The sequence below is a fragment of the Physcomitrium patens genome, chromosome 18 (genome assembly GCF_059467195.1).
Source record: "Physcomitrium patens ecotype Gransden chromosome 18, ASM5946719v1, whole genome shotgun sequence".
In the NCBI taxonomy this organism is placed as follows: Eukaryota; Viridiplantae; Streptophyta; class Bryopsida; order Funariales; family Funariaceae; genus Physcomitrium; species Physcomitrium patens.
Genome location: NC_143427.1, coordinates 9394327 through 9421231, shown reverse-complemented (window position 1 = coordinate 9421231; position 26905 = coordinate 9394327). Strand labels below are relative to the sequence as shown.

At 36.7% G+C, this 26905-nt stretch overlaps 1 protein-coding gene across 7 annotated transcripts; it reads right to left on the bottom strand.

The window, feature by feature from the left end:
* Positions 1-993: 993 nt before the first annotated feature.
* LOC112295623 (uncharacterized) lies at positions 994-6575 on the bottom strand. 7 transcript variants are annotated; one of them, XR_012219590.2, is made up of 12 exons: positions 5881-6311; positions 5543-5680; positions 4674-5033; positions 4285-4495; positions 3872-4175; positions 3528-3606; positions 3198-3288; positions 2747-2826; positions 2225-2570; positions 2056-2132; positions 1437-1522; positions 1118-1256 (listed from the first exon to the last, which is right to left on the bottom strand). XR_012219590.2 is itself a non-coding variant. In XM_024547449.3 (10 exons), exons 3-10 carry the CDS (start codon positions 5633-5635, stop codon positions 2235-2237), a joined length of 1554 nt encoding a protein of 517 aa, XP_024403217.1. In that variant the 5' UTR covers positions 5636-5688; positions 5881-5945; positions 6449-6575; the 3' UTR covers positions 1760-2234. The 7 variants fall into 7 exon arrangements, 4 of the variants coding, with proteins under 4 accessions (XP_024403217.1, XP_024403216.1, XP_024403214.1 ...); XR_012219589.2 differs by lacking the exon at positions 1118-1256 and having other exon boundaries at positions 1365-1522; XR_016498244.1 differs by having other exon boundaries at positions 994-1522; positions 2056-2570.
* Between the last annotated feature and the right edge of the window lie 20330 nt (positions 6576-26905).

Below are 26905 nucleotides of genomic sequence, written 5' to 3'. Positions count from 1 at the left end.
CTCAGGGCCGGTCCTCATCGCTGGGGGAGCCGTGCTCGAAGTGGGGTACTTTGCCGACGCTGCGGTGTGGCTCATGAATTCTGTCCTGGCGCTTGCCTAACCTATTCTTCTTCTTCTTCCTAGTCATCGCCGTCGTATTCGTTTGCGTACATATCGTCGTAATCTTTTCGTACGATACTCGAAAGTGTATTATATGTATATTATACATATCTATACACATATTTTCTTTCCTTTTCTTCTCTTTTTGTTGCTGTTGTAGTAATTGTTTGATACGACATACTGATGCATTCATAGCCTGTTGAGAGTTGCAAATCTGCGGAGGACTTTACTTGGAGCGTCCCAAATCATAACTCTTTCTAAACCTTTTGCCTTTGAAATGTAAACTTGTCTGGTGCTGGAATGTAAACATAAATGTGAAATCCATCTGTAGGTATGGCAAAAATACTGGTTCTATTTTGTACGGATCACAAGGATTTAAAAGAAAAAGAGTTTGAGATGTGTTTGTTATTCACTTAATAAGGTCGTTGTTTAGAGGGTGGAGTGAGAGAAGTGGCTTAGATGGCCGTTTGTGAGTGAGTTATTAAATGATTGAGATTTCAATACGTTATTTTTTATTTTTTATTTTTTTTTAAAGAATATAATGCAAAGTCTAATTGGTATTTACTTTTACGCATGATTTCACGTCTTTCCCACTTCCACTTCACTTTAATTGTAAATTGAGCAATGACGACACATCTAGAAATGCCACTAATAAAATGAGCTTAAGTCAAATGCCACCACGCATCCATTGTTCCCACTCTCGCCAACGAACTCTGCACAATCAGAATCCCAAAACCTCGTGGATGTTGTCAAGCTTGACAGCAATAGAACATGAACCATGCAATTGAAAGAAGCTAATGAAGAATGCATTTATTTCCATATAACAACGTTATGCAAGGTGCAGTTAGTTTCCTTGAAGAAGACAGTTAACTTGCCGTTGTAGACACAACAACCTTGAAGTTAATGAGAAATCAGCAGCCTGTTCGCTTTCCGTTCTTTCTTCAAAAAGAGTTTGACAGTTACACATACCCTAGAGATGCAGAGCCCGTCTCGTGTTTGTGGGCAGCCAGTTCACAATAGGAACATGGAACCCCACCGCTGATTGGTTTGGTTCTGTCTCAAAGTGGCGTTTTGGCCGTTACAGGTACAATTATATTGTGTTGCTGTGTTGACTATCGAACAATGCTGCAAACTAGGATATCAGTTCCAAGAGAAACCTGGAGGTTCACCCACTCAGGATCTGAGTAATCATTCACGGACAATTACTCAAGTACGCATGCCTTCCTAGCCTTAAAAAGGTCGTAGCCCCTACAGTCCCTCAAAAGGAAACAATGCCATCCACTTTAGTTTCTGTTGATAATGGCCCTAATATCCGACATTGACCTGTAGGGTTATACCTCTAACAAGGAAGTCACTGCATAAAACTGCATCTCTGTGATTCAGATCACGAGTAGCAAAAGCGTTTTAGCATCCTCATGCGAATCTGCACATTAAATGTGCAAATAATTCCACTGATCAGTGAAGTAATCTGTCTATAACATCCTGTCCAACAATATGAACTGACATCTCAACGAAACGTTTTCAACAACTAACCAAAAACACAAACTAGGTAGAATACCAATGAAAAATATGCATATGCATGGCACTCTGTCATCAGGGTAAGGATTTTGAGAAACCGATTCCAAAAAATATTTCTCAAGCTACCTGACATCCACAACACTAAATATGATTTCCTTGGGAAACAATTCAGTTATTCGCAATGTAGTGTACCTTGCAGGCACAAAATGATGCCAATCACTTCTAAAATTCAAGTTGGCCACATGTCGTAGCAATAAATAATTCAAGTGTTCAATGGTAAACCTATCAACTCAATAACATTGCTCGATTTTATATGCTAAATTAACAATGTCTACATACGGAGAGGCGCACTCCGAACATCTAGTCACGTTCTATACCTTACAATACAAAGTTTAAGAGCTCCAGAAATCACTCAACTTTGGGCTGAGAAAGGCGCACCAAAAAATGCGATTGACCATAAAGCTACAGTCGAGGGTGCCACTGAGACCTGACGCGGTCAATATCAGCTCAAGCTCCTGAATCAAGAAACTGCCCCTATTAACTCACTCAATTACAAGAATTGTCATTTTTGAATATTATGCGAGAGAAAAACAAAAAGAATCCCAACCTTCCAGCTCTCATGAACAGTGCATGGAGTGGGTCTCTGAAGGAGCCTGGCTGCGGGAGCTAGGACTCCTTGCAGTTGCAGAGTCACTTCCGATATCTAAAACACTGGAGACCTGCGAGGTGTTCAGCTCTCGAGACCACTGCGAACTAGCTGGTGCTAGTTCACCGCTTGCAGATTCTTGTCGAAATGAGACTTCTACATCCATAACACTTGCTGCTTGTTGGGCCCTTCTAGCCGTGTAAGTCTTCCAGTGCATGTATTCTAGGATGAGAGCGTTGCTGGTCATGGCTACGCCAAACCCCGAAAAAGCTGCGAGGAGTACTGCTAAAACGGCCTCCAACTTAGTCTGCATTCCAGAATTAATGCGTGACAGGGAAATCAGAAGGTGGTCCACGAATCAAGCTTTAGAGAAACACTTCCTTTGTCAAGTTTGATCATGCATGTCCTACGATGAATCGTATGTCAACAATGGATAGCGTCATTGAGTCGATGCAGAAATGAGTCGTATGTACAATAACCTACCATAAAGAAAAACACGTATCCAAACATACAGACGAGGGCAAATTGAGCAGAGGCGTACAGCCAAATATACCGCTTAGTAACTGCATGCCACCATAATCACCTCACACTTAGCACATTGTTCTCACCCTCCTCCGTAAAGAATCAAAACCCGACGATTATTATGGTGAAGTTAGAGTCGGAAAATATAGAATCGAAAATGATTCAACGTTAGCATGTATTGGTTTTCTAACTGAGAACACACAACCAATAGTATCACCAATTAACCTGTATAGAATGTTTTCCACCGCGTAGCCTCCTAAGACCGGCATCAGCTTCGAGATTACTCTGAAATGATGAAAATGACTAATTGCCCCTCAATAATAATAACTAATATGGCAGAAGAACAAAATAATGAATAAAAACAAAGATAAAAATCTTAGGGAAAAATAGTTTATCAAGAAAGGAAACTCACCTAGAGCAATAGTGGTAACTGAAGCAAGGAGACCTATGATGATTGAAAAAGGAATCGATATGGCAAGCGCTTTGGTACCCAATTTGTTGACCTGCAGAAGCAAACACAGGAAGATTCAATAATGGACCTCACAACAGCCCCACAAACGCCTCGAACATTGTGAGTTCAGCCCGAAAACAATCTCCAAAGCATACGTCTCAGGCTCTCACTACTAAAGCATAAATCATGGGACGACGAGCGACATTTAGGAAGATGTTTTGGGGCTCTGCAAGAGCAATACTAGCTAACTTTCAGTGAAAGTTCCTGTCTACTGTGGGCGAAGGCAAGTACCAGCAATTGCTCAATGAAGCAGAAATAAGCCATCGTGCTGATAATAGCCATAACAGGGATATCCTGCCACACAGAGACTCTGCATAACATTACGCTAGATTTGTATCAGTTCAGTGGTATCTTTGAAGGTAAGATGATGCACTCAGTCCTAAGAACCACATGTCCCGTCTGTTTTGTTTCTGAATCCCTTGCATGCTACACAAAATGCTCGAAGAAGGCATAAATATAAGACAACGATTTACTCCAATAAATCGCATGATCTCTTAGAAACATAATTCAAGAGCCTCATAGTTCATATAACAGTGTGATTATTAAGAGGAATCGATAAGAGGTGTAATGCGTACCTATTCACAGTTTGTGCATCTATAGATCGTGAATGACTGACTGTTTGCTCATGACCAGAATATCGAACTACTGTCACTGGAATGTTTTGCACAACAGAGCCACACACGTCGCACACTCGATCTCCTTTGATACCGAACCACTTAAATGCACATTCCTTGTGTGCCAGAGCCATCTCACCACGGCAGCGACACTCCATTTTTAAAATCTCACCATGATCCTCTGTAAGAGAATCCATGCAGATTCTACACACTGCTTCTTCCTCAGAAATCGCCTCTTCTACTTCGTCCTTGGCGGATGCCTTCCCTGCAGTTTGTACCACAATCATTTTGTATGAATCACTTTCTTTGATACTGTATCTTAATACAAAAGCCGACAAGGTAGAAACATACCCAACAATAAGCAATATCCTCACCTTTCTCAACATCGAATTCTGTTGAGGCATGGGAGTGACTGACACCACTTGATTCATTATTTTCCCGAGGTGGCTGCGCAGATGATGGTCTCGGACTGGCAGATCTAACCAGCACATACCCTTTTCCATCCCTGCGAAAACTGTCTGCCTTATCTATAAACACGGGCGTGGAGAATGATCGGATGATCGGATTCACTTTCTCATGTCCTGGCTGCAACACAAATTGATATTGCTTAGCTTGTGAAGTTTAGAGCACGAGCTGGAACACTTCATACGGTTACAATGCAAAGGTACCGACGGTCAGCGATAATACGCCGCCGAAGAATCAACGTGGTTAGAAAACTAGGATCGGGAATGGGAAAAGCGGAATGTCCATGAAAAGCACTCACAACATTAATTGCCAATTCATGGCTGTGTCCTTTGACGGAATCTGAGTTGCTTCCAGAAGAATGCGCGTTTGCCCGCGGCACCGGTAATGAAGATGTCCTCTTATCCGACAAAGATGTTGAAGGAATACCAGGGTTTGTAAGTAGCGGCGTTCCTGTCAAAATAATGTTTATCTTGTTCTTTTCAAGTGACGCTCTGGATCGTAAATGCGGTCGAGGTACTTGCCCATGAGCAGCAGGGGTTTTCCCAGACTTTGTGGCACAGAGAGGCGGGAGATGGCTTGAGCTGGAGGTGGGCTTAGTAATGACATCAGGGCGACTTGGACCTGAGACACTAGGTCGCCTGTCAGAACCGATTCCAATCTGCAAAAGCATGTGCTTAGTTACGAGATGTTGATGGTAAGAGGGCGGAGCACTGGTACTCAAGTCAATGGCTGCACAGACTAACATTCGCTAGATTCAGCGACAGATTCGCTGAGAACGACATCTCTGATTTTAAAAAACCCTGCTGCAATGCACCATATCCTAACAATTCAGGGCAGATCATGCTGCCACTCAATGTGGATTTCGGAAAACTTCCAGCTAGGGTTTTATGAAATAATTTATGAAAACCCTAACACGGGAAAAAATTTGCAGCCCTTCAAGTCATCGAGGACTTCATCACACTAGCGACATTGTATATGAGATGTAGGCTGTGCGAGAATCTCAATAAGAAAGTTGAAGCGGAACAAAAAATCTCAGTTTATTTATAAATGAAGGACTCGCGCTCTGACAAAGCATCTCTTTCGAAAAATATGGAAGACCGTAAAGGTATACACTGAACGAAACTTAAAATTTGGGCAACGGTCGAAGCATAGCGATAGCAATCGAACCTCGGATGAAAATGTTGAGGTAATTTCTCCACTGACTTGCATTTGGATCCTGTCCCCCTCCACCATGTCCGAGATGACTAGCTGAGAATCCATCTATTCGACTTGGATCCTGTTGTGCGGTCCTAGCCAGCACAAACTCTGCATAACTTGCAATTGAAAGCCAATTGTGAGTCACCGTGGCCAGTTCGATGCTAATGGGTAACGAAACTTCCATTGCAGTCAAAATCGAAAAACCGAAGCAAGTCACCGATGTTCCAACTCTTCTTCACGCGCCCTAATCGGTGCGAATCAACGAACTCCGCGCATGTAACTCCCGAAGTAAATGCCCAAATACTAACCTGATTAGACATCACTCAACAACGTCAACCCAGACTCCGCGACCTCGTCCTACGCTGCTCATCTCCTGCACCAGGCTTTCAGATCGGACGTGCGCCACGTTCAACAACAAACTCAACACGATCAACAGCTCAAAATTTATGTCAACAACTCGTTCTCAAAACCAACTCCAACCTCCAACAACCATAGCACCCCCCTTGTCGGCCCATGGGCGATTAACATTCCATCCCGCCTCTGGAACAATTCAACCCCGATCGCAACGCTAGCCACAAGCCTCACCAAAAACGCTCCACAAAGACAACAACACCCATTCCGCTACAAATCCGGCACTGTTCGCGCGGGAGCCCCCAAACCTTTTTTCTCAACCTGGTCTAACAAACCTCCCCACTTCCATCACTGCTTTCTCGAAACCACTACAACCTTTTTCTCTTCCTCTACGACGAGAACTTCAAATGCTGCCCTCTCACTGCCGTTAATTAATCCATCCAGGGTCAATCGACAACTACTCTTGAGATGAGCACATTGCAAGTGTAAGACAGAGTCGGAGTGAAGGATACAGCTCGATTCGACCTGAGACAAATCGCTTGCTTTTCATCCGCGACCAGTCGCAGATTCCTTGTCATCTCCCAACGACGCGATCAATCTCCTGCGACAATGCGAGAACGGCCCTGCACTCATCACCATCAATGCAGTGCAATCGGATCGTCAACCGCGCGCGAACGTATCACCACGATCGGTTCGAAACTTTACCGGGGTTAGCCGCTACATGGGTCTGTTCACTCCACTTCAACGACAGAGTGTTACTATTTTTACACCAGGGATAACATTAGCCGTTAGATTGCTCCATTGGAATCGAATACACCCACCCGGTACAGTGCCCGGTATAGGGTCATCTTGTTGGATGAGTAGTGAAGAGTAGCTACGGGTCCGGTCTGCCCACGTTCTAGTGGACTTCCATTTAGGCTTTCGTTTGGGTTGCTCTTTGCCTCTGCTATTTCGGGCATAACGCCGCGGGATTTTGCCAGCGGATTGGGCACTGGTTGTCATTGCTGACGGAGGAATTTGTGCTGCGGCATTCGAAATGACCTAGTTCCTGTGAGCATTCATCCCCCTAGCCGGACAAGCAGCGCCATTGGATCCGATCCTTGAAACGCTCGATGGATGCTGCTGGACATGGCGTCGCGATTTGCAGATGTTGCTCTCGCTCTGCCGCAATAGAAGCTGTGTTGGAATGAATCACTGCTCCTCCGCGGCAACAACTCATCATGCTTCTCGGATTCTTAGACTTCGTGGCATCAGTCGTTCTTTTCAAATGTGTTACACTGCCATAAATTAATGGATACGACTGGATGCAGATTGATCTGGTTTTAGTATGTTCCTGTTTTCGTGTAAGAGGACATTGATTGCTGTAAAAGCTAACTAGAGATGGATATTTCTGTTTTCATTGCGTGGTTTATCCGTTGATGTGGTTTTCATTTCTAAAATCATTGAATTATTCATTTTATTTGGCTGTAACCCTTTTCGTGTCTTCTCATTCTAGAAAAATATTTACTTGTTTTATTCTTTACCATATAATCTTTTGACAAGTTATTTTAGTTTCATGTTCTTGACACATAATATATACAAGAAAATATAAAATATATTGTTTGGATAAAATTGAAGTTTTAAGTACATGCAAAATATTAAAAAGATGACAATAAATAAGTTGACAAGAAAATATTAAAAAGATGAGAAATATATATATATATAAATAATTTATAAAATAATAATAATAATATAAATTAACATTCAATTTTAGTTATCTATGTATGGGCCACATAACTAGCGTATTTCACAAGCTAGTACATGGAGTTAACTTGTTGTCACGGACATACTCATGTAAGCTAGTAATTACATATACAAATAGGTAGAAGTAAATAAAAGTAGATAAAAATAAGTTAATTCTGTAGTATTTAATATGGAAGCTTCCTAGAAGCTTCATAGACGTTGCTTTGACTTCATTGGTGTCTTTAATTGACTTTTTGGATTAGAAACGTGGTCAACAAGTTAGCCATGTGCCACACATGTTGTTAGCTTAAAGATCAAGCTAACTATATGGTCCATATGTAGAAAAACTTGCCTTGTAAGTCAAGGCATGTGTCCTACAAAGTCAACATATATTGGAGGTCCTATAGAACGTCGCCACGTAGCCCCTAGTTAGATAATATATATAGAGACAAGAGTGAAGCCTTCTTCACTTTTGTCAACTCTTTTCTTACTTCCAGTCTAGTTTCAAGGGTCTCTAGTTTTCTTGTCTTTTGGCAATAGCCATTCTAGTTTTTCTTTCAATATATATACTTGTTTATTTATATTTTGTTATCTTTCTTTGAGTGAAGGCTCACTTGTCTGAATTACTTTTTCATCGAGTTCTTGTCCTTGACAGATTGACAAGAATATACCTACAATATCAGAGCTTTGTCTAATCTTGATTAAGAGTGGATTACCCTTTTTTGTTGATAAGATATAAGCATATTAGAAGTTACGGATTACCGTCTTCTAAACTGATATTGTTCTTAGTATTTTCTTTGTTCTCAAGTCCTCTCTTCTATTTGTCTTGAGCGATATTAGACATCTTTTCTTTTCTAAGTGTTATTATAGTAGAACTTGTTGAAATGAAGAGTGCAATGGCACAAATACAAGAGCAATTGAGGGAGTTAATGCTTGCAATGCATCAACTCAATTTACCACCACAAGGAGCAACACAATTGACAGGAAGTAAAGATATAGAAATGATTGCAGCTGCTTCAATATTTGCATCAAATCATATCCCTTCTCCTATGGTGGAATGCCTTTCCAGTATTAGAGAATCAAGAATTGCCCTACTTGAGAAGTTTAATGGCACCAGATCCAAGTTTCGAGGATTTATCAATCAAGTGCAACTTATGATTGAACTTCAATCCCATAGCTATCCAACTCCAGGATCGCAAGTTAGATTCATTGGTACGCTTCTTTCAGGTTCAGTACTATCATGGTTTTCATCTTTTCTTGAACGATGAGATCTAATGTTAGATAATCTAGAGGATTTTCTGATGGAGTTTCAATCCATGTATGGAGAACATGATATAATTCATGTTACAACCAATAAGATCTATATTTTGCGACAAGACAATCGATTAATAACGTTGTATGCTTTACAATTTTGACAACTTGCAATTGATATCAAGTACAATGATACTGCACTTATTAGCTAATTTCTCTACGGATTACAATATGAGGTAAAAAAATTAATGCTCAACTTACTTGATCCTCAAACATTGAATCAAGCAATTGACTTTGCTGTGAAGTGCAATAATTATCTTTTTGAATTTTGATCTAAGAACCATATAAGTAGACCTCAACATTACTATAATTCAATGGCAATACCAACACTTCTTCAATACATACATTCGGAAGTAGAGGATATGCAAATTGATGCAGTATGTTTCAAACTTCTTACTAAGCAAAAAAAAACTCGTCGTCGTCAAGAAGGATTATGTTTAAGTTGTGGAGAACCAAAGCACAGTACTCAAGATTATCCAAAAAAATGACGCAATGACAAAATGAGGAGTATGGCTGTGAAAGAAGACAATATGTCGAAAAACGAGTTTGTCCAGCTACAATAGGGACTGTGCGGCTGGAACCTTGCATAATATTTAGTAAAGGTCCTATTCTCTCTTCAGAGCCCCCTCCTTATTTTATATTAAATGTTATTTTAGGACCTAAATATTACAAAGCCTCTGCCTTGTTAGATTCAGGAGCCTCGATGTGTTTCTTAGATGAAGAATTTACTAAAAGATATAGCATATTTTTAGTAAAGGAAAATAAACCTATTCATGCAGAAGTCATAGATGGTCGTCCATTGTCTTCTGGGATATTACTCACAAAATCCCTCTTATAGAAGTAATAATCAATGGTCATAATAGCTTTGTAGTATTTAATATCATTAGATCTCCCTCTAATCCAGTCATTTTAGGTTTATCATGGTTAGAAAAATACAATCCTCAAATAGATTGGATTTTTCAAACTCTTACTTTCTCTAAAAGTATAATTAACAGTGTAGTTAATTAAATAGAGAGTCATAAATCCACTTCAATCAAATCCGTATTTATAGGTGCAAAAGCTTTCTTGGATGCTGCTATGAAAGAATCACCAAAGAATCACCATATATTATTTATGCCACACTTGTTTCTACTAGTAGAAAGACTTCAAGTGGCATTCCAAGCCAATATCAAGAATTTCAAGATGTATTCGAAAAAAAAAATGTGGATACACTCCCGGAACATCATCCCTATGATTGCTCAATTGACCTTCAAGAAAGAGGACAACCGCCATTCGGACCAATCTACAGTTTATAAAAAAATAAGTTGACTAAACTCAAGGAGTATATTGAAGAAAATCTAGCCAAGAATTTCATACGCCATTCTAAATCTCCAGCAGGAGCTCCAATTCTATTTGTGAAGAAAAAAGATGGATCATTGTGGATGTGTGTTGATTATCGAGGACTCAACAAGATTACCATCAAGAACAAGTATCCACTACCTTTAATATGTGGACTTCTTGATCAACTGAATCAAGCTAAGATCTATACAAAAATAGATCTCCGGGGAGCATACAAACTAGTACGTATCAAAGAAAGAGATGAATGGAAGACTGCATTTCAAACTAGGTATGGATATTTTGAATACAACGTCATGCCTTTTGGACTTACAAATGCACCAGTAGCTTTTCAACATCTAATGAATGATGTTTTTTGAGAGTTTTTGGATGATTTTGTGGTCTGTTATCTAGATGACATCTTATTCTATTCTAAGAATCTAGAAGAACATGAACTTCATATTCGTCGTGTATTACAAAAATTAAGAGATGCAGGACTCTATGCCAAGATAGAAAAGTATGTATTCCACACTACTCAAGTTGATTTCTTAGGTTACATCATTTCAAATGATGGATTTATGATGGATCCTAAGAAAGTTCAAACTATTATAGATTGAAAGATTCCAAAAACGATAAGAGATGTCTAATGCTTTTTGAAATTTGCCAACTACTATCGAATCTTTATCAAAGACTTCTCTCGAGTAGCAGCTCTACTTACACGTTTGACTTGTAAAGACAAACTCCAATGGAATCAAGAAGCGGAAGTTGCTTTTGACTCTTTGAAGAGAGTGTTTGTTTCTGCACCAATCTTGTATCGTGTTGATTTTTTCAAAGTATTCTTTATGGAAACAGATGCATCAGACTTTGCTTTGGGTGCGGTTTTATCACAAATGGGAACAGATGACAAACTTCATCCAGTAGCCTTTCATTTAAGAAAATTCTCAGCAGCAGAAATCAATTATGAGATCCATGACAAATAACTTCTTGCAATTGTGGATTCTTTTTAAGAATGGTGTCATTATCTAGAAGGCGCTTCCAGTCCACTCATCGTGTATACGGATCACAAGAACTTCAAGTATTTTATGTCAGCACGCGTATTAAATCATCGTCAAGCTCATTGGAGCATATCTTTATCAAGATTCGAGTTCATCATCACTTATCGGCTAGGAAAACAACAAGGTTTGTCCGATGCCTTATCTAGACGTTCTTATCTTGCACTAAAAGAAGGAAATGTAACTTGTGAGCAATAAAAAATGATTCTCTTGAAGTCAGAGCAATTTCATTTTTGAGCAATAAAATCAACATTGACTGTTGATTTAACTTTTCTTAAGTAAGTCTAGTTAAGTATGTCTTCAAACCCTCTTGTTCATGATTTCAAGAATAATTCTTCTAAATCTCATGATCCCTCTAAATTTGAATTCAAGAACAACCTACTCTATTTCGAAGGACGCCTATATATTCCAGAAAGAGAAGCACATTTACGTATTCTTCAAGCTCATCACGACTTCCTAGCAGTACGACATTTTGGATATAATAAGACTTTGGAGCTAATATCTAAGGATTTTTGATGGCTTTAAATGTGGAAGGTAGTGAAAGATTTTGTACAATCATGTGATGTTTGCTCAAGATCAAAAACTCCTCGTCATCGACCTTTTAGACTTCTTCAGCCATTACCCATTCCAGAACAACCATGGTCTTTTGTTTCTATGGAGTTCATCACGAATCTTCCAAACTCAGGTTCTTATGATTCTATATTCGTGATAGTAGATCATTTTACCAAGATGGCATATTTTTTACCATACACAAAATCTATTACATGTGAAGATACAGCTAAACTTTTTTAACTAATTCCTATAAATTTTCTATCACTTTGGACTCGCTAGATCGATCAATTCTAACATTCACCGGAGGTGGTTCGAAAAGTTTTAGCTCTAATGATAAGTCCTCTTCTTCATTCAATACTTCAATTAGATCTTTCTTCAATTGGGTTCATAAGTCTTCATTGTACGCTCCCAATTCATCAAAATGGGCTTCCAATTATAGAATCTTGACATCCTTTGCTCTCAATTTGTAATGCTATTGCCTCATCTTTTCTTTTAAATCATCAATTATTAAAACTAATGGGATAGATATTTATGACCGACCAATAATAGTTAAATCATCATCTAATTTTATCAATATAACTTCCAAGATTCTAATTTTGTCACTATAGCTTTCAAGGTTCCAATTTCTATCCATAATTCTTCTATTTCAATCATATACTGATCAATCAATATCTTCTTTTCTTATTCCAATATTATTTCCTTTTCTTGTTCTATTTTTAATAGATACTTTCGTTCTTTTTATTCAAAAAACCATGTTCTATGATTCTAGAGTAATTCTTGCCTTTAACTCTCTAATATACTTGAGATTTTTTTTTTCTTTTGTATAAGCTTCTTGTTTCTTTCCAAATTTATATTCCAATAGAAACTTGGACTCCACATATTTCTTAATAATACAATCTTGTTTCATAATTTTGTAACTTTTTTCTAATTTTTCTTTCCTGCTCGCCTTCATTTACTATCTTAAATTTTCCTTCCAATCCAATTTGTTCACCATGAGTTACAATTAGAAAATCTTAGCCAATAAAACTTCCTTGAGATTTATTCCTTCTGATAATTCACCCTATAGAAATCCTAATTGTTTGATTTCTACCAAAATTGAGACTTTAGTCTTCACTTTAGTCACTAAATAAATTAGAATTCTCCATGATGGAATCAGTGGTAGAGCCTCCCGTTCCAAAGAATTACTTGATTCCCTAATTTTGTGCATTAATATCCTTGGACTAGCTATAAGTGTTGGTAAACATTAAATATATCGTTGAGGTATTAGAGAAGATATATTTGTCTCATTTTTTGGCGATGGTTGACTCAATGTATACGCAATCATAAAGTGCACATAATTTGAGCAAAACAAAGAAGCAAATTTCTTTGCCTTCTGCTTGGCTCCCATCTCTGCATGGATTCTAGTTGCTACAAAAGGTGCTCAATTAAATACCATATCTTGAAGCATTCCTATCACAATAAACAATAAGCATTTGGATATGTATGTAGTATGCCGATTCAAACCTAATTGCTTCTGAACAAAGTACATCCACTCCATAAGCTTTGATATAAGTGTCTCCACCATTTGCCAACCTTGATTTTTCTCGAATGACAATATTTCACCTTTAAAATAGCTTCTCGGTCTAAAATCATTAGTCATTTCAACATCCATCAAAAGCTTACCAATTGAAAGATGTAGTACCTTATACAAGGTATTCTCATCGATTCCATCCTCAGGGTCATAGTTTGCTATATACTCCTCTACCAGTTCCACATCAATTGGCAATAAGTTATCTAACTCTTGTAAAAACTTATATAATTATGCATTTCTAAAATCTCTTTGCCATTTGTGGAGACTAATACATATCCAATTTCATTGGTTTTATATTGATAATCACCACTAGAGACGTTGACTCCAAATCATTCTTAGCTTTCACATTTTAGCTCATATTCTTTCTATCTGCAGCTCTCTTCATTCTTCAATCGGTATTATGAATGCTTGTTATGCCTTACTTGCAGTAACACTACTTTCTCGCTACTGAAATAAACACTTTACCCCAATAATTATAAACTAAAAAAATAATATTTAAAATGCTAAAAAAAACTTCTACTAAGTGCTCTTCTCCTAAATTTTAATTGAGATTTGAACTAACAAACAACAACATAATTTATTCTAACTTCACTTTTTATTATCTTTACTAATCATTATTACAATCTAAAACTAATCATCAAGCATCTTTATTATCTATCATACAACTATACTTAAAAATAATCTATCATTAATAGGGAAGCCTTCCTCCATCCAAATTATAAATCTATCTTAGGTTTAAGTATAATAAAGGCGTAATCTGTTATTTTTAATACGAGTAGTAAATTGGATATCCTAAAAATCTTTCAATTATACTAATCCATTAGAAAAACATTCAATAATATGACATGAGCCATGCTAGTAAATTTGAAATTTACTTAGAAATTTTTGAAAATGACTATCATAAAGCAGTATTAAATCATAAAAGTTTTAGGTCTCAATTTACTATTGTAATAATTTTTTCATCTTTTTTGGATAGCTTCTATCATTAAAATATAATAGGCCTAATTTCATCTAATTTTTTTTAATTGTCTTAATCGATATCACAGGGATTCTTTATCATCTAGTATTCATTTAATGTGATTTGTAAACTTTGGACTTCTAATTCAATTGGTAATATTACTTCTTACCTATAAATCAATTAGAATGGTATAAAATTAGTAATAACTTTATAAGCAGTACGATATGTCCACAAGGCTACAAATAGTTTGGTATCCCAATTTGTGCCTATACCAAACATTATCTTAGTTAAAATTTTATACAAAATCCTATTATTCTTTTCAGTCTATTCATTGGCCCTAAGATGATACGGGGTTGTTTTTTTGTACTTGATGTCATATTTATCCATCAAGGCTATAATTATAGAATTAATAAAATGGGTTCTATGATTACTAACCAATTCTTTAGGACATCCAAACTTAGTGATAATATTCTTGTATAAAAAGGTGGCTACAATACTGGCACTATCCGTCTTTGTTGCAATTGCCTCTGCCCATTTGGTTACATACTTTATAGCTATGAAGATGTAAAACTTTTGTCTAGAACTTGATGCTAATGCAATGGGTCTAATAAAATCAATATTCCATTTTTCAAATGATGCTTGTGCCAAAATTGGAGTTAATGGCATAGCAAAAGTCATAGTAGATCGACCAATATATTGTTGAGGTCAAGAGAATTTGTATCAAAAAAATGTTGGGCTTCTAGTTGTTATTAATTATTCAATCAAGCTTCAAAATAAGGAAAGCTCTAAGTTTATATATAAATTTTTTCTTTTTGAGTAATTACACTAAATACATAAGCTTCAAGTAACCAACAACATCTAAAATATGATAAAATCCTCTAAAACCTTATATATCCTTATGTGGAAATTTTTCCAAAATTCAACACCTCATATCTCCTAATCCGACCCTCCAAACAAACTCAAATTTTATATAAGATACTGATATATTTTTATTAACTTCTATAATAAATTTCAACTACAAATTTATTACAGATCTTAAGATATCTTGAAAATCCTAATAGCTACTTTAAATCCTTGTCTTTATACACCTGTGTGTAATTTTCTTCATATCTCACAAAATATAAGCTCAAATGCTATGAAATTTGTATGTATAGTTTTTTTACACAAAATATTATATTTTTCAAAAATTTTAAGCTAAAAATTTGTCCAAAAATTCAAGTTATGGTTCCAATTATTATTATAAATAAAACTACTCATTTATTTCCTTTGATTTGGAAGTGCCAACTTCAACTGCCTATAACTCCTTCAAATAAACTTTAAAAGGATTAATTCTTTTATAAAAGATGTAGGCCTTAAAATCAATGTTTTAAGTGCATCTTTTGATCTTCAAAAGGTATCGTACAACTCTTCATATCTTCAAAAGAATAATAATATGTCTTAAATTAATACCTTAACTTCAAATGGCTATGTCTTCTTTACGCTAATTCCAAATCTTCTAATTTTTGTATACAATTTGCAATCCAAATTCTAAACTTTATAACCTTGTCTTTTAATTCCCAAATATCTTCTTTGAAGTTATCAAAATCCTTGTTAAGGTCATGGGTAGCCTCCTTAAAGTCCATTTAGCATGGTATTTGCCCAATAGGGATGAAGTTCCCTATTCCTTGCCTTCATCTAACCATACCTTACTTTCATCCCTCCCAATTAACCTCCTACTAGTTTAAATTTTCATCCTTAGGCTTCCACCTTCTTTCAAGGCTTCATAATAAATATTTAGGTCTTATATTTTTTTTAATGCTAAAATCAAAACAAATAAAAAAATAAAGTAAAGTTTCTTATACCAACTCTTTTTAATTTAATCTACTAACCACTTTAACATACATCTAGATTTATTAACATATAATATATTTTAATTAATTTTTATATATTATAAGTATTTAACATATAACAAAATTAATAGTTATTGCAATGATGTACATATTGGTATACATCCAAAAACATCATTGGCTACTTATAACCATCCATTAAATCTCTTTGAGCAATATTATCACTGATAAAGTCTCCACCACAATTATCAAGGTGATTCCCATTTAAGTTGGTATATACTTTACTTTGAAATATACAATGGCATAAAATTCTATCCTTTCTTTACTTATACTAAGCATCACTAATCATGGTATATAGAGCACTTTTCAAAATTTGACATCGCTTTAGTTTTTCATTATAAATAGGTAGAAATATCTAAAATATCAAATATTGAATCAATTCATTATATTCTTTTGAAATTACATCTACAAAGAATAGTGCCACATCTAGGAGCACATCATTAATGGATTTATTACCCAATATATTGGACAATAGGAAGAGATGATTGCCATTGGCATGTATTTTCTCTGATCAAATGTTAATGGTAAAATTAAATTCTTAAAGGAGCAACATCCATCTAATAATTTTTTCAGTCAATTGAGGTTTATTAATCATATATTTAAGAGTGTCATAATCAATATCAAAGACAAACAGATATCCTAGCAGATAATGCTAATATTTTTGGACAAAATAAACCACACTCAATGATTTTCACTCTATCATAGTGTAATTTTGTATAATTGCAATCAATTGACGACTAACATAATATATAGAATAGTCAAAATACTTCTCATTGTTATGACTTAGTATGGATCTAATAGCAACATTGAATGAATTAACATAGACATGAAAAGATTTCGTCTAATATGGCACAATCAACACGGTGTCGTATTACGTGCTTTTCTGCTCGAGAACACGCCGGGCGTCTGGCTGTAGAAGGTAGTATGGAGATTCACCAATATTCAAGCAGTTTATCGGTTATTGATTGTTTGAATACATACAACTGCAAGAATACACCGTAAATCTATACGAATGTCCTTCGACTGCTTGTCGAAGTCCTTTTTGCCCCAGCCGGTAGGTCTCTAGACATTACAAAGAACCCCGAACAACCCAAACTGCTAATCTTCGATATCGCTTTATTCTCACGATCTTGTATCCACTGACTGTCTTGTTAGATTAACCCAATAAATTTCATTCACTCCGCATACTCAATCCTATAGACACCCTTTTAATTCTTCATCACAGACGTAACTCGATTTCACAAAACAGCCAAGAGTAATCAAACCCACTTCATTAAAAATCCCGATTCACCATTACAACACTGACTTCAGCAACGATTGCCTCAGTCTTCCCAAAACCCTATGAAGAAAAAAAAACCCAATTCTCTGTCTTCTTTCCCCCGACCCAAAGCATGAAGCTCCTCTCCGATCCTTCTCAAAACCTTCAAAAAAACTTCTCTCCTCAAAAACTTCCTCTTCTAAACTTTATCCTGTGAATTTCTTCAATCTTCCGTCTTAGATCCAGAATTGGCTCCCGCCGTCAAGCTTGAATCCGAAATTGGCTCTTTCCATCTTCGATTCGTAATTGGCTCCGTCGTCAGAGCTTTCTCCTCCGTTTTTACCTTTAAGAGATCTTTTTATCGAAAGGACGTTTTCGGAATGACACAAAGGACGGAACAGCCTGAAACGGAATTGGAGCCCGCAATCGGGACCACATTGAATCGCACGACCAATTCAGGTCTCATATTGGCTAAGAATCCAGTAGAAAGACCCGGATGTCCCCGTAATTGGATCAAATTGGTCCTTCACGTCAGATTGGCTGAGGCCCGTAGTAAGACCTGGATTTTCTCATAATTAGACTGCATTGGGTTGCCCGGCCAATTCAGGTCTCATATTGGATAAGAGGATCCGGATTGCATTCTTGAAATTGGATCCAAATTGGCTCTTCGAACCAGGCTCACCCATCGTGTGAATTGGTCCTTTTTCTTCCTGCTGACTCCCGTTATTGGAATCGAATGGAGCATTTCAGTATGCCCTGGTTGATTGTAACGGGGTGACTGAACCTGGCCACTCAGTATTTGCACTGGAATTGGTCGATGCTCCCAATATTCAAGGTAACTGAACATTAATAAAAGTCCCTTTACTTTATATTTTCACGGTATACTTGTGTTACAACACGACATCCACCTCCTCTGAACCTGGACATCCTCCGGTATGCACCAATTTATCCAATTGCTGTTTGATTCAGAATATATCCTCTACGTCTTTGTCCAGTTTGTCGTCGTCACCTTTATTAATTAAATCACTTTCATCTTCTTGCTGCGGAATCTCTATACCTTCATTAAGGTCTTCCATATTCATTTCCGCGTATCTTCGTTTAAATATTTTTACTCGCTTCCCTACAATTGGTATTTTCAATTTTGTACCATCTAACTCCCGTAATGAGTAAGTCACATTATCATGAATAATTATTACTACATATGGTCCAAACCAACGTTTTGAAATTTTTTGTAAAGTACTATGTTGATTATCCAGACTATTGTCATAAACAAGTACCCAGTCACCTTCCTCGATTGCTTTAGGTCTCAATCGATGTTGCTTGTCGAATCGCCCCTTGTTTTGTAACCTTGCTCTTTTTAACCTTCCCAATGCTATCTGAACATCTTCCGTTCTTTGCTCCAATTGTCGAATCCTAATAGCCAGAAGTTCTTCTCTTGTCAATCCATCTTTCCATGGTAGTATATTCCAAGTAAGTACCTTTTTCTTCAATCGACATAATTGGTTTTCGACCTGTCATAAGTTCTACTGGCATATATCCTGTCACCGAGCTATGTGTTGTTCGATCAGCCCATAATGCAAATGACAAAAGCCGTGGCCACTCTTTAACTTTCCCATTACAAGCTTTAACCAATGCTTTCACAATCGGTGGGTGACCGCGTTCGCTTTTTGCATTCCCTTCTGGATTATAAGCAATAGTCAGGGATAGTTTAACTCCACATCTTTCAAAGAACTTACGAGCTTCTTGTGCATTTAATTCTCCATGATTTGCAGTGATTTTTCCTACGCATCCGTAGCGGCAAATGACATCTTCAAGCAAAAACCTACAAATCCCCTCTATAGATTTTGTCCTCAATGCTCTTCCTTCTACTTGATTTGATAAATCTTCACGAGCTAAAACCAAATATCTCATCTGCCATAACCCAACCGGCATAATAACCAAATCAACAAACCATTTAAAATGAATAGCCAAAGGATACGTAGGATGAAGATCATCTCAATGTCGGATATTAGAATACGATTGACAGATTCCACATGACTCTACAAATGAGAGCACATCTCGATACATATTTTTCCACCAATATCGTTCCTTGAGTTTAGCAAAAGTAGCCCAGATTCCTCTATGCCCTGCCGATAAACTATCATGAAACTCCTTTAATAATTTTAGTTTTTCTTCCCTTTTGCCTATCACTCGTCGTGGCATCCCAACTCCTTTCTTTAGTCTCTTCCATAAGAATCCATCTCGAAGTAAAAATCCATATGCTTTTTTTCTTATTTGTTTGAATTTTTTTGTAGACCAATTCCCCTACTTAGTCAAGGTATTCAAGTAATGACCAATATCCAATAATTCTCCTTCATAAGATTCTTCAAGAAATAGCTTGTCTTCTCTGTTGAGATTTGATATTGAATAGAATTTCAATCCAACGTCATCAATGTCTTCAACCATTTCGTCCTCCCTCTCGTATCTTGCTCGAGATAGCATGTCTGCTACTAAATTGTCTTTCCCAATAATATGCTTAAATTCTGGATTTAGTGACTTAATATAAGCAATCCATCTCAACATTGCAATATCTGGCGTTGAACAGTTAATAATCATTCCAAGCAATGGCAAGCAATCTGTTTCAATTACTACTACTGCCCCAATCAAATAGTCCTTTTCAGCTTTCATAGCCGAAACGACTTCCCAAAGTTCTCTTTTGACTTGTAAATATGCACGCTGACGAATACTTAAAACTTTAGCTCCAAATCGAACTGCAAATCTACTCCCATTTGAATCATCTTGACCCACAGCCCATCCAATGGCGATTGGACTAGCATCCACAGTAAGAATCACTAGTCTATTGCACTTATAATCAACCTTCTTCAATATTGGAGGTGACATCAATAATTTCTTCAATCTTTGCATTGCCTAAATATGCCTTTCTTTCCATTTAAATCGGTAACACTTGCGTAACAGTTCATATAATGGATCCGCTATGTGAGCATAATGAGGGATCTAGATTCGATAAAATACACATGCAACTAAAAACCTGCGAACCTCTGTTAAAGAATCACAATCCTCTTTCATCCTTCCAATTGCATCAACTTTAGTCGGATCTGGTTTTTTTCCGTAAGATCCACATAAATGTCCAACAATTACAACCTCTCGTACTTCAAATACGGACTTCATATCCGATACTGTAAGATGAACTTCTCCAAGCCGAGTTAAAATCTTTTCACAATCTTGTATATGAACAACAACATATTGGCGACATCCCCTCGTATCTAAAGTTTCATCCTTGTCTCCTTCTCTGCACCCTTTTATAGGAACATCATCTAGAAAAGGCATAGTCTTTTCCGGAATAAAATCTCTCAATACCTTATTCATCCCATTCATCATATGCGCAACTGAGTTGATCGCGCCTTGAGGAAGAGTGCACATTCTAACCAATCCAAGTGGTGTCCTCATTGTTGTCATATCTCTACTTCCTTCGACAAGTTGAAATTGATCATAACTTGAATACAAATCACCCATTGAATAGATCGCCCTTCCAGCAAACGCCTCAGCAAATTCATCCACAATAGGTCCAATTTCTGCATTCCTGACAGTTACTGCATTCACCAGTTGCATATCTTGAATAAACCGTAGTGACCCATTCTTCTTAGGTACTGTAAACCATCGACTAGAATACAAGGCAAAAGAAGATTCCAATATTTTCATCTTTATCTTTTCTTTTAATAGTTCCATCAATTTAGGTAAATGTACCCTTGGTACTGGAATCGGTCTTAGATTCCAAGGTACATGCGGTACAGTATAGATAACCATAGGTGTTATAATATTTGGATCCACACACCCAATTTCATGAGATTCGAAAGCAAACGATCTACCTTGTTTAGCCAACATCTTTTTGAAGCAAATAATTTCCTCCGGCAATAAAGAACCATCAGAATCAATCTTCAAATCTTCAAAAGTCTCTTTAGTAAACTGATGTCCAATACTCATTGGATCTCTTAAACTTGCTTCTTTTGATGCTTCTCCCATTTGTTCTTTAGAATCTTTTGGTAATGGTCCGGCAACAGGCTTTACTTTCTTATCTGTCGTTTTATATCTCATCTCTACAGTGACTTTTGGTGCTTGAAAAGATTCAAGTATGGTATAAACCTCTCTTGATTGAATCTCAACAATCTTATCATTATCTCCTAACCCAATAGATGTAATCAATTCCAATGAATCTTCCAGTCCATTTTCCTCATAAATACCTAAAATCCTCTCATCATCTTGCAATGTACCTTACTTGCGTAATTGTCCTTCAATATCATATAATCTTTTTCTTGCTTTTCTTTTAAAATCATCAACTTTCTTATACATAATATTTCCATTCTCCAATATACCAATAAAACTCGTATCAAAGGCACCTTCATCTCGCGAGAGTACCTCCTCTTTTGTACCTCCATAATCTCGCTTTACAGTGGTACCTCCCCAAAATCCTTAAATCCTTCAACAATCTTTGGCAATGGTTTCTCCCTCAACCTATCTCAATTCCGTTCATGGTTAGGAGGTACTGTTAGAAATTGTACAGCTTTCCTCCCATCTTCGCTACATACCCTTGCATAAGCAGAACCATCGTCAAGTACTTTTGTTTCCATCCGTGTTGCCGTGATATAAGGTTGTCCTAAAATCAATGGATAAGACGTTGTATCTTGAACAAAGAAATGTTGCTCCATCGCAACATCTCCAATCCAAATTTTGACATCTAGACAAGCTCCATATAATTCGCCCCATGTGTTATTAGCAACTCGAATTGTCCATCCATGTTCCATATCAATTGGCCATTTTTGCTTCTTATAAAGATCTTTAGACATGAGATTTATTTCAGAACCATGGTCGACTAAAGCAACAATTGGTTCTTCTATATCTCCTACTTTCACCAATACCTGAGTAGTTGCCCTTGTCCAATGCTTTTGAGTATAATGGCTCAAAGTTTCCATTTTCTTGTCACTATAATCTTCAAAACATACTCGTTGATTAAACCCATTCTTTTCATTTATTAGTTGCTTGTAATCAATATCAACCTCTTCTTCATCTTTATATATTCTTGCATCAATAGCATGACTCATTCCAATTTTACCCATTAATTGCCTCTTTCGCTTAATGCTGTCAATGATAACATCATGAAACTCCTTCTTTGCAATTTCCAAGACTTTTTTCAATGTGAATTCCACCTTAGCGTTTAATATACGTTCTTCCAATACCCCTTTGAAATTTGTTGCCACTTCAATGTCAAAAAGTAGCTTATAAGCAATTGATTTGCCCTTATCTTTTGTCTCCTTTGTTTTTTCTTCCAATGATGTTGAGGTATCCTTTATAGGCAATTCTTATGAAGCTGCCACCCGAGCCTTGTCTCCTCGAGTTTGCCTCTTAGAAGAATTTCCTTCTCTAGTATCATCAAAATTTCCTCGTGTCTTTTCTTCCGTCAAAGCTTCATGTTGGCTCTTAGCAATATATGCATGAACTGAAAGAGACTCAACAGGATCCTCCCAACTTGTTCTACCTCGTATTGTAGCTGCAGTCCTCAATAGCGCTTCTCAAGGTAATTTCCCTTCTTGCATCATAGAAACGGCAGAAGCCCAAAACTCACTAGTTTTCATACTTCCACCAATTTCATCATCTACTCTAGCACCATAACTTGCACTTTCTCGTGCTGCTGTTTCATGCTCTTTTAAAAAATCTTGAACCAATGCTCTCATTCCTCCCTTGCCAAAATTGGTTTGAAGAAGATCCTCTCTATTTTACAATGCTATCTTCCCATCTTTCCAGCAAATAATTCCCTGCCGTATCATATTATTAAATTCATTGCAATCTTTTCTAGTGTGTGAAGCATCATCACACCAAATGCATCTTTGTACATATCTTTGTTTTGAAACATTCTTCAAATTATTTAGAGAAGTATTCTCTTCAAGTCTTGCCAATTTGATTTGAAGATCTCGCATTCCTCGTATAATTTCTTCTATCCCCATATCTGCTTTCTTTGATAAGGATGTCGAAGGTTGAACTGTAGGCATTGTTGGTGGTGTTGTATGTATTGGAGCTTTGGGTGCTTGTACTGTTTTTGGAATATTGCTCCTATCCTTCTTTCTTTCTCTTTTTGTAAGCAATCCCACCGCATCTTCAACGTTCTTTCACTTCGTTGTCAATCCTTCATCTTCTTCTTTGTCTTCAAGAAGGGGTTCTAATTTCTCTTGCAATTCTCCATCAGCAGCTTGAAGAAATAGATCAACTTTGTTCGGCTCCAATGTCAATTTTTCTACCTTCGACAATTGAGAGTACTGCCTCTCAAATTCCCTTAGTAGCTCTGTTGCTTGCAAATTCTTATTGGGCCATTCAATCCATTCCAAAATCAGCTTCTTAGTAACGCGATCAGTATCTTCGAAGAAATATTCGTCTTTCAATGCATGTGAAAAAAACTTCCATGAATTCCCATAACGATCCGTAATCAATGTAATGTGGTCTCTTATCTCCGGTATCGTGGCAAGTCCAAATAGTTCAACCATTTTTTTCCCAGAAACCCGATTTAATTCCATTTCACGAACATAACATCTTAAATACCTTGAAATATTCCTTCCATCAAATTGATCAATTTTATTGACCACTGCTTGCAATGCTTTGGTTGCCAAAGCTTCCTTTCGATCATTGCTTTGCTATTGCTGCATTGATAATGAGAAGGCTTGAAACATACTAGCAATAGACGGATCCATGTACATACCTTGTCCTTTAGAAGAACCCCCACCAGAAACTCCTTCCAAAAATCCTTCAAAATTTTTATTTTCGTTTTCCATAAATTAAAAATAAAACCAAATGAAATCCAATACCTTCCACCTCAAGCTTTCATGTCAGGTTGACCACTTTATGTCGTATTACGTGCTTTCCTGCTCGAGAACGCATCGGGCGTCTGGCTGTAGAAGGTAGTATGGAGATTCGCTAATATTCAAACTGTCTATCGGTTATTGACTATTGGAATACAAAAAACTACAAGAATACATCGTAAATCTATACGGATGCCCTTCGACTGCTTGTCAAAGTCCTTTTTGCCCCAGCCGGTAGGTCTCTAGTTGTTACAGAGAACCTCGAACAACCCAAACTGCTAATCTTCGATACCGCTTTATTCTCATGATCTTGTATCCACTGATTGTCTTGTTAGATTAACCCAATAAATTTCATTCACTCCGCATACTCAATCCTATAGATACCTTTTTAACTCTTCATCATAGACGTAACACGATTTCACAAAACAACCAAGAGTAATCAAACCCACTTCATTAAAAATCCCGATTCACCATTACAACACTGACTTCAGCAACGATTGCCTCAGTCTCCCCAAAACCCTATGAAGAAAAAAAAACCCAATTCTCTGTCTTCTTCCCCCCGACCCGAAGCATGAAGCTCCTCTCCGATCTTTCTTAAAACCTTCAAAAAAACTTCTCTCCCCAAAAACTTCCTCTCCTAAACCTTATCCTTTGAATTTCTTCAATCTTCCGTCCTAGATCCGGAATTGGCTCCCGCCGTCAAGCTTGGATCCAAAATTGGCTCTTTTCATCTTGGATTCGGAATTGGCTCCGTCGTCAGAGCTTTTTCCTCCGTTTTTACCTTTAAGAGATCCTTTTACCGAAAGGACGTTTTCGGAACGGCACAAAGGACGGAACAACCTGAAACAGAATTGGAGCTCGCAATCGAGACCACATTGAATCGCACGACCAATTCAGGTCTCATATTGGCTAAGAGTCCAGTAGAAAGACCCGGATGTCCCCGTAATTGGATCAAATTGGTCCTTCACGTCAGATTGGCTGAGGCTCGTAGTAAGACCTGGATTTTTCCGTAATTAGACTGCATTGGGTTGCCCGGCCAATTCAAGTCTCATATTGGATAAGAGGACCCGGATTGCATTCTTGAAATTGGATCCAAATTGGCTCTTCGAACCAGGCTCACCCGTCGTGTGAATTGGTCCTTTTTCTTCCTGCTGACTCCCGTTATTGGAATCAAATGGAGCATTTCAGTATGCCCTGGCTGACTGTAATGGGGTGACTGAACCTGGCCACTCAGTATTTGCATTGGAGTTGGTCGTTGCTCCCAATATTCGAGGTAACTGAACATTAATAAAAGTCCCTTTTCTTTATATTTTCATAGTATACTCGTGTTACAACACGACAACGGATACAAAAATTAATTTTTGTTTTAATTCTTCAAATGTAATAATACATACTTTGGTGCATATTGGATGAGAACCATCCAATGGTGGTTTTTTTAGAAGATTTTTTAAGAGAAAACATATTGAAGCAAAGGATTGAATAAAATGCTGATAGTAGCTAATATGGCCAACAAAGCTGTAAATACCTAATACCATCTTCGGCTAGGACAAAGCTAATATATGTTTAACTTTATCAAGGTTCATGATAATATCAGTCATAAAAACTATATTTTCTAAGAGATTGCTAGATGAAACACCAAATTGATATTTTTTTCAAATTTAGTGATATGCCATACTTATCACACTGTTCCAAATATTTACTGAGACATTTTAAATGATTTTGGCTATATTAAAAGTATAAAAATTATCTAAAAATATTTCCATTAATAATTATAAATAGTCTTAAAAGGCTTGAATCATCACTTGTTGAAATATGGTTGATGCATTATATAACCAAAATGGCATAATTTTATTAGCAAATATTTCCGAGTTTGTAATAAAAGTAGTCTTCAACTGATCTTCTTCAATAATTTTAACTTATTTATACCTTAAAAATTAATCTATAAATAAATAGCATTTATGGCTGGACATTGTATCTAATATACTATCTGTAGATGATAATGGAAAATAATCTTTTTTAGTAGCTGCATTTAATTTTTGAAATTCTTGATAAATTCAAATTTTTTCATTCTTCTTTGATACCATCACAATTGGTGAAATTCAATCACTTTACAATACCAGATTTATAAAATCTACTTCTAAAAGTTTTTCTAATTCTTCTTTTTTCATGAGGGAATATTTTGAATTAAATTGGTATTGTCGTTGACAAATATGTTGAGCATCATCCTTCAAAATAATACAATGCTCAAAGAGTTCAGCGGGAATATCTTTCAAATCACCATAAGTTCAAACAAAAGCAGATTTATGGTGAATGAAAAACTCTGTGCAAAGTGTTACCTCCAAATCCTTAATACCTTTAAAAATTCTAATATTTTGAGGATTTGCATGCATTCCTAGATTAATAGTTTGATATGAGGATTCATCTGCATCTTCTTGTTTTATCTCTTGCTCTTGCTCCAAATTATTCATATAATCTAATATAGTTGTATTATCCAAATCAAATTCTATTATATTAATG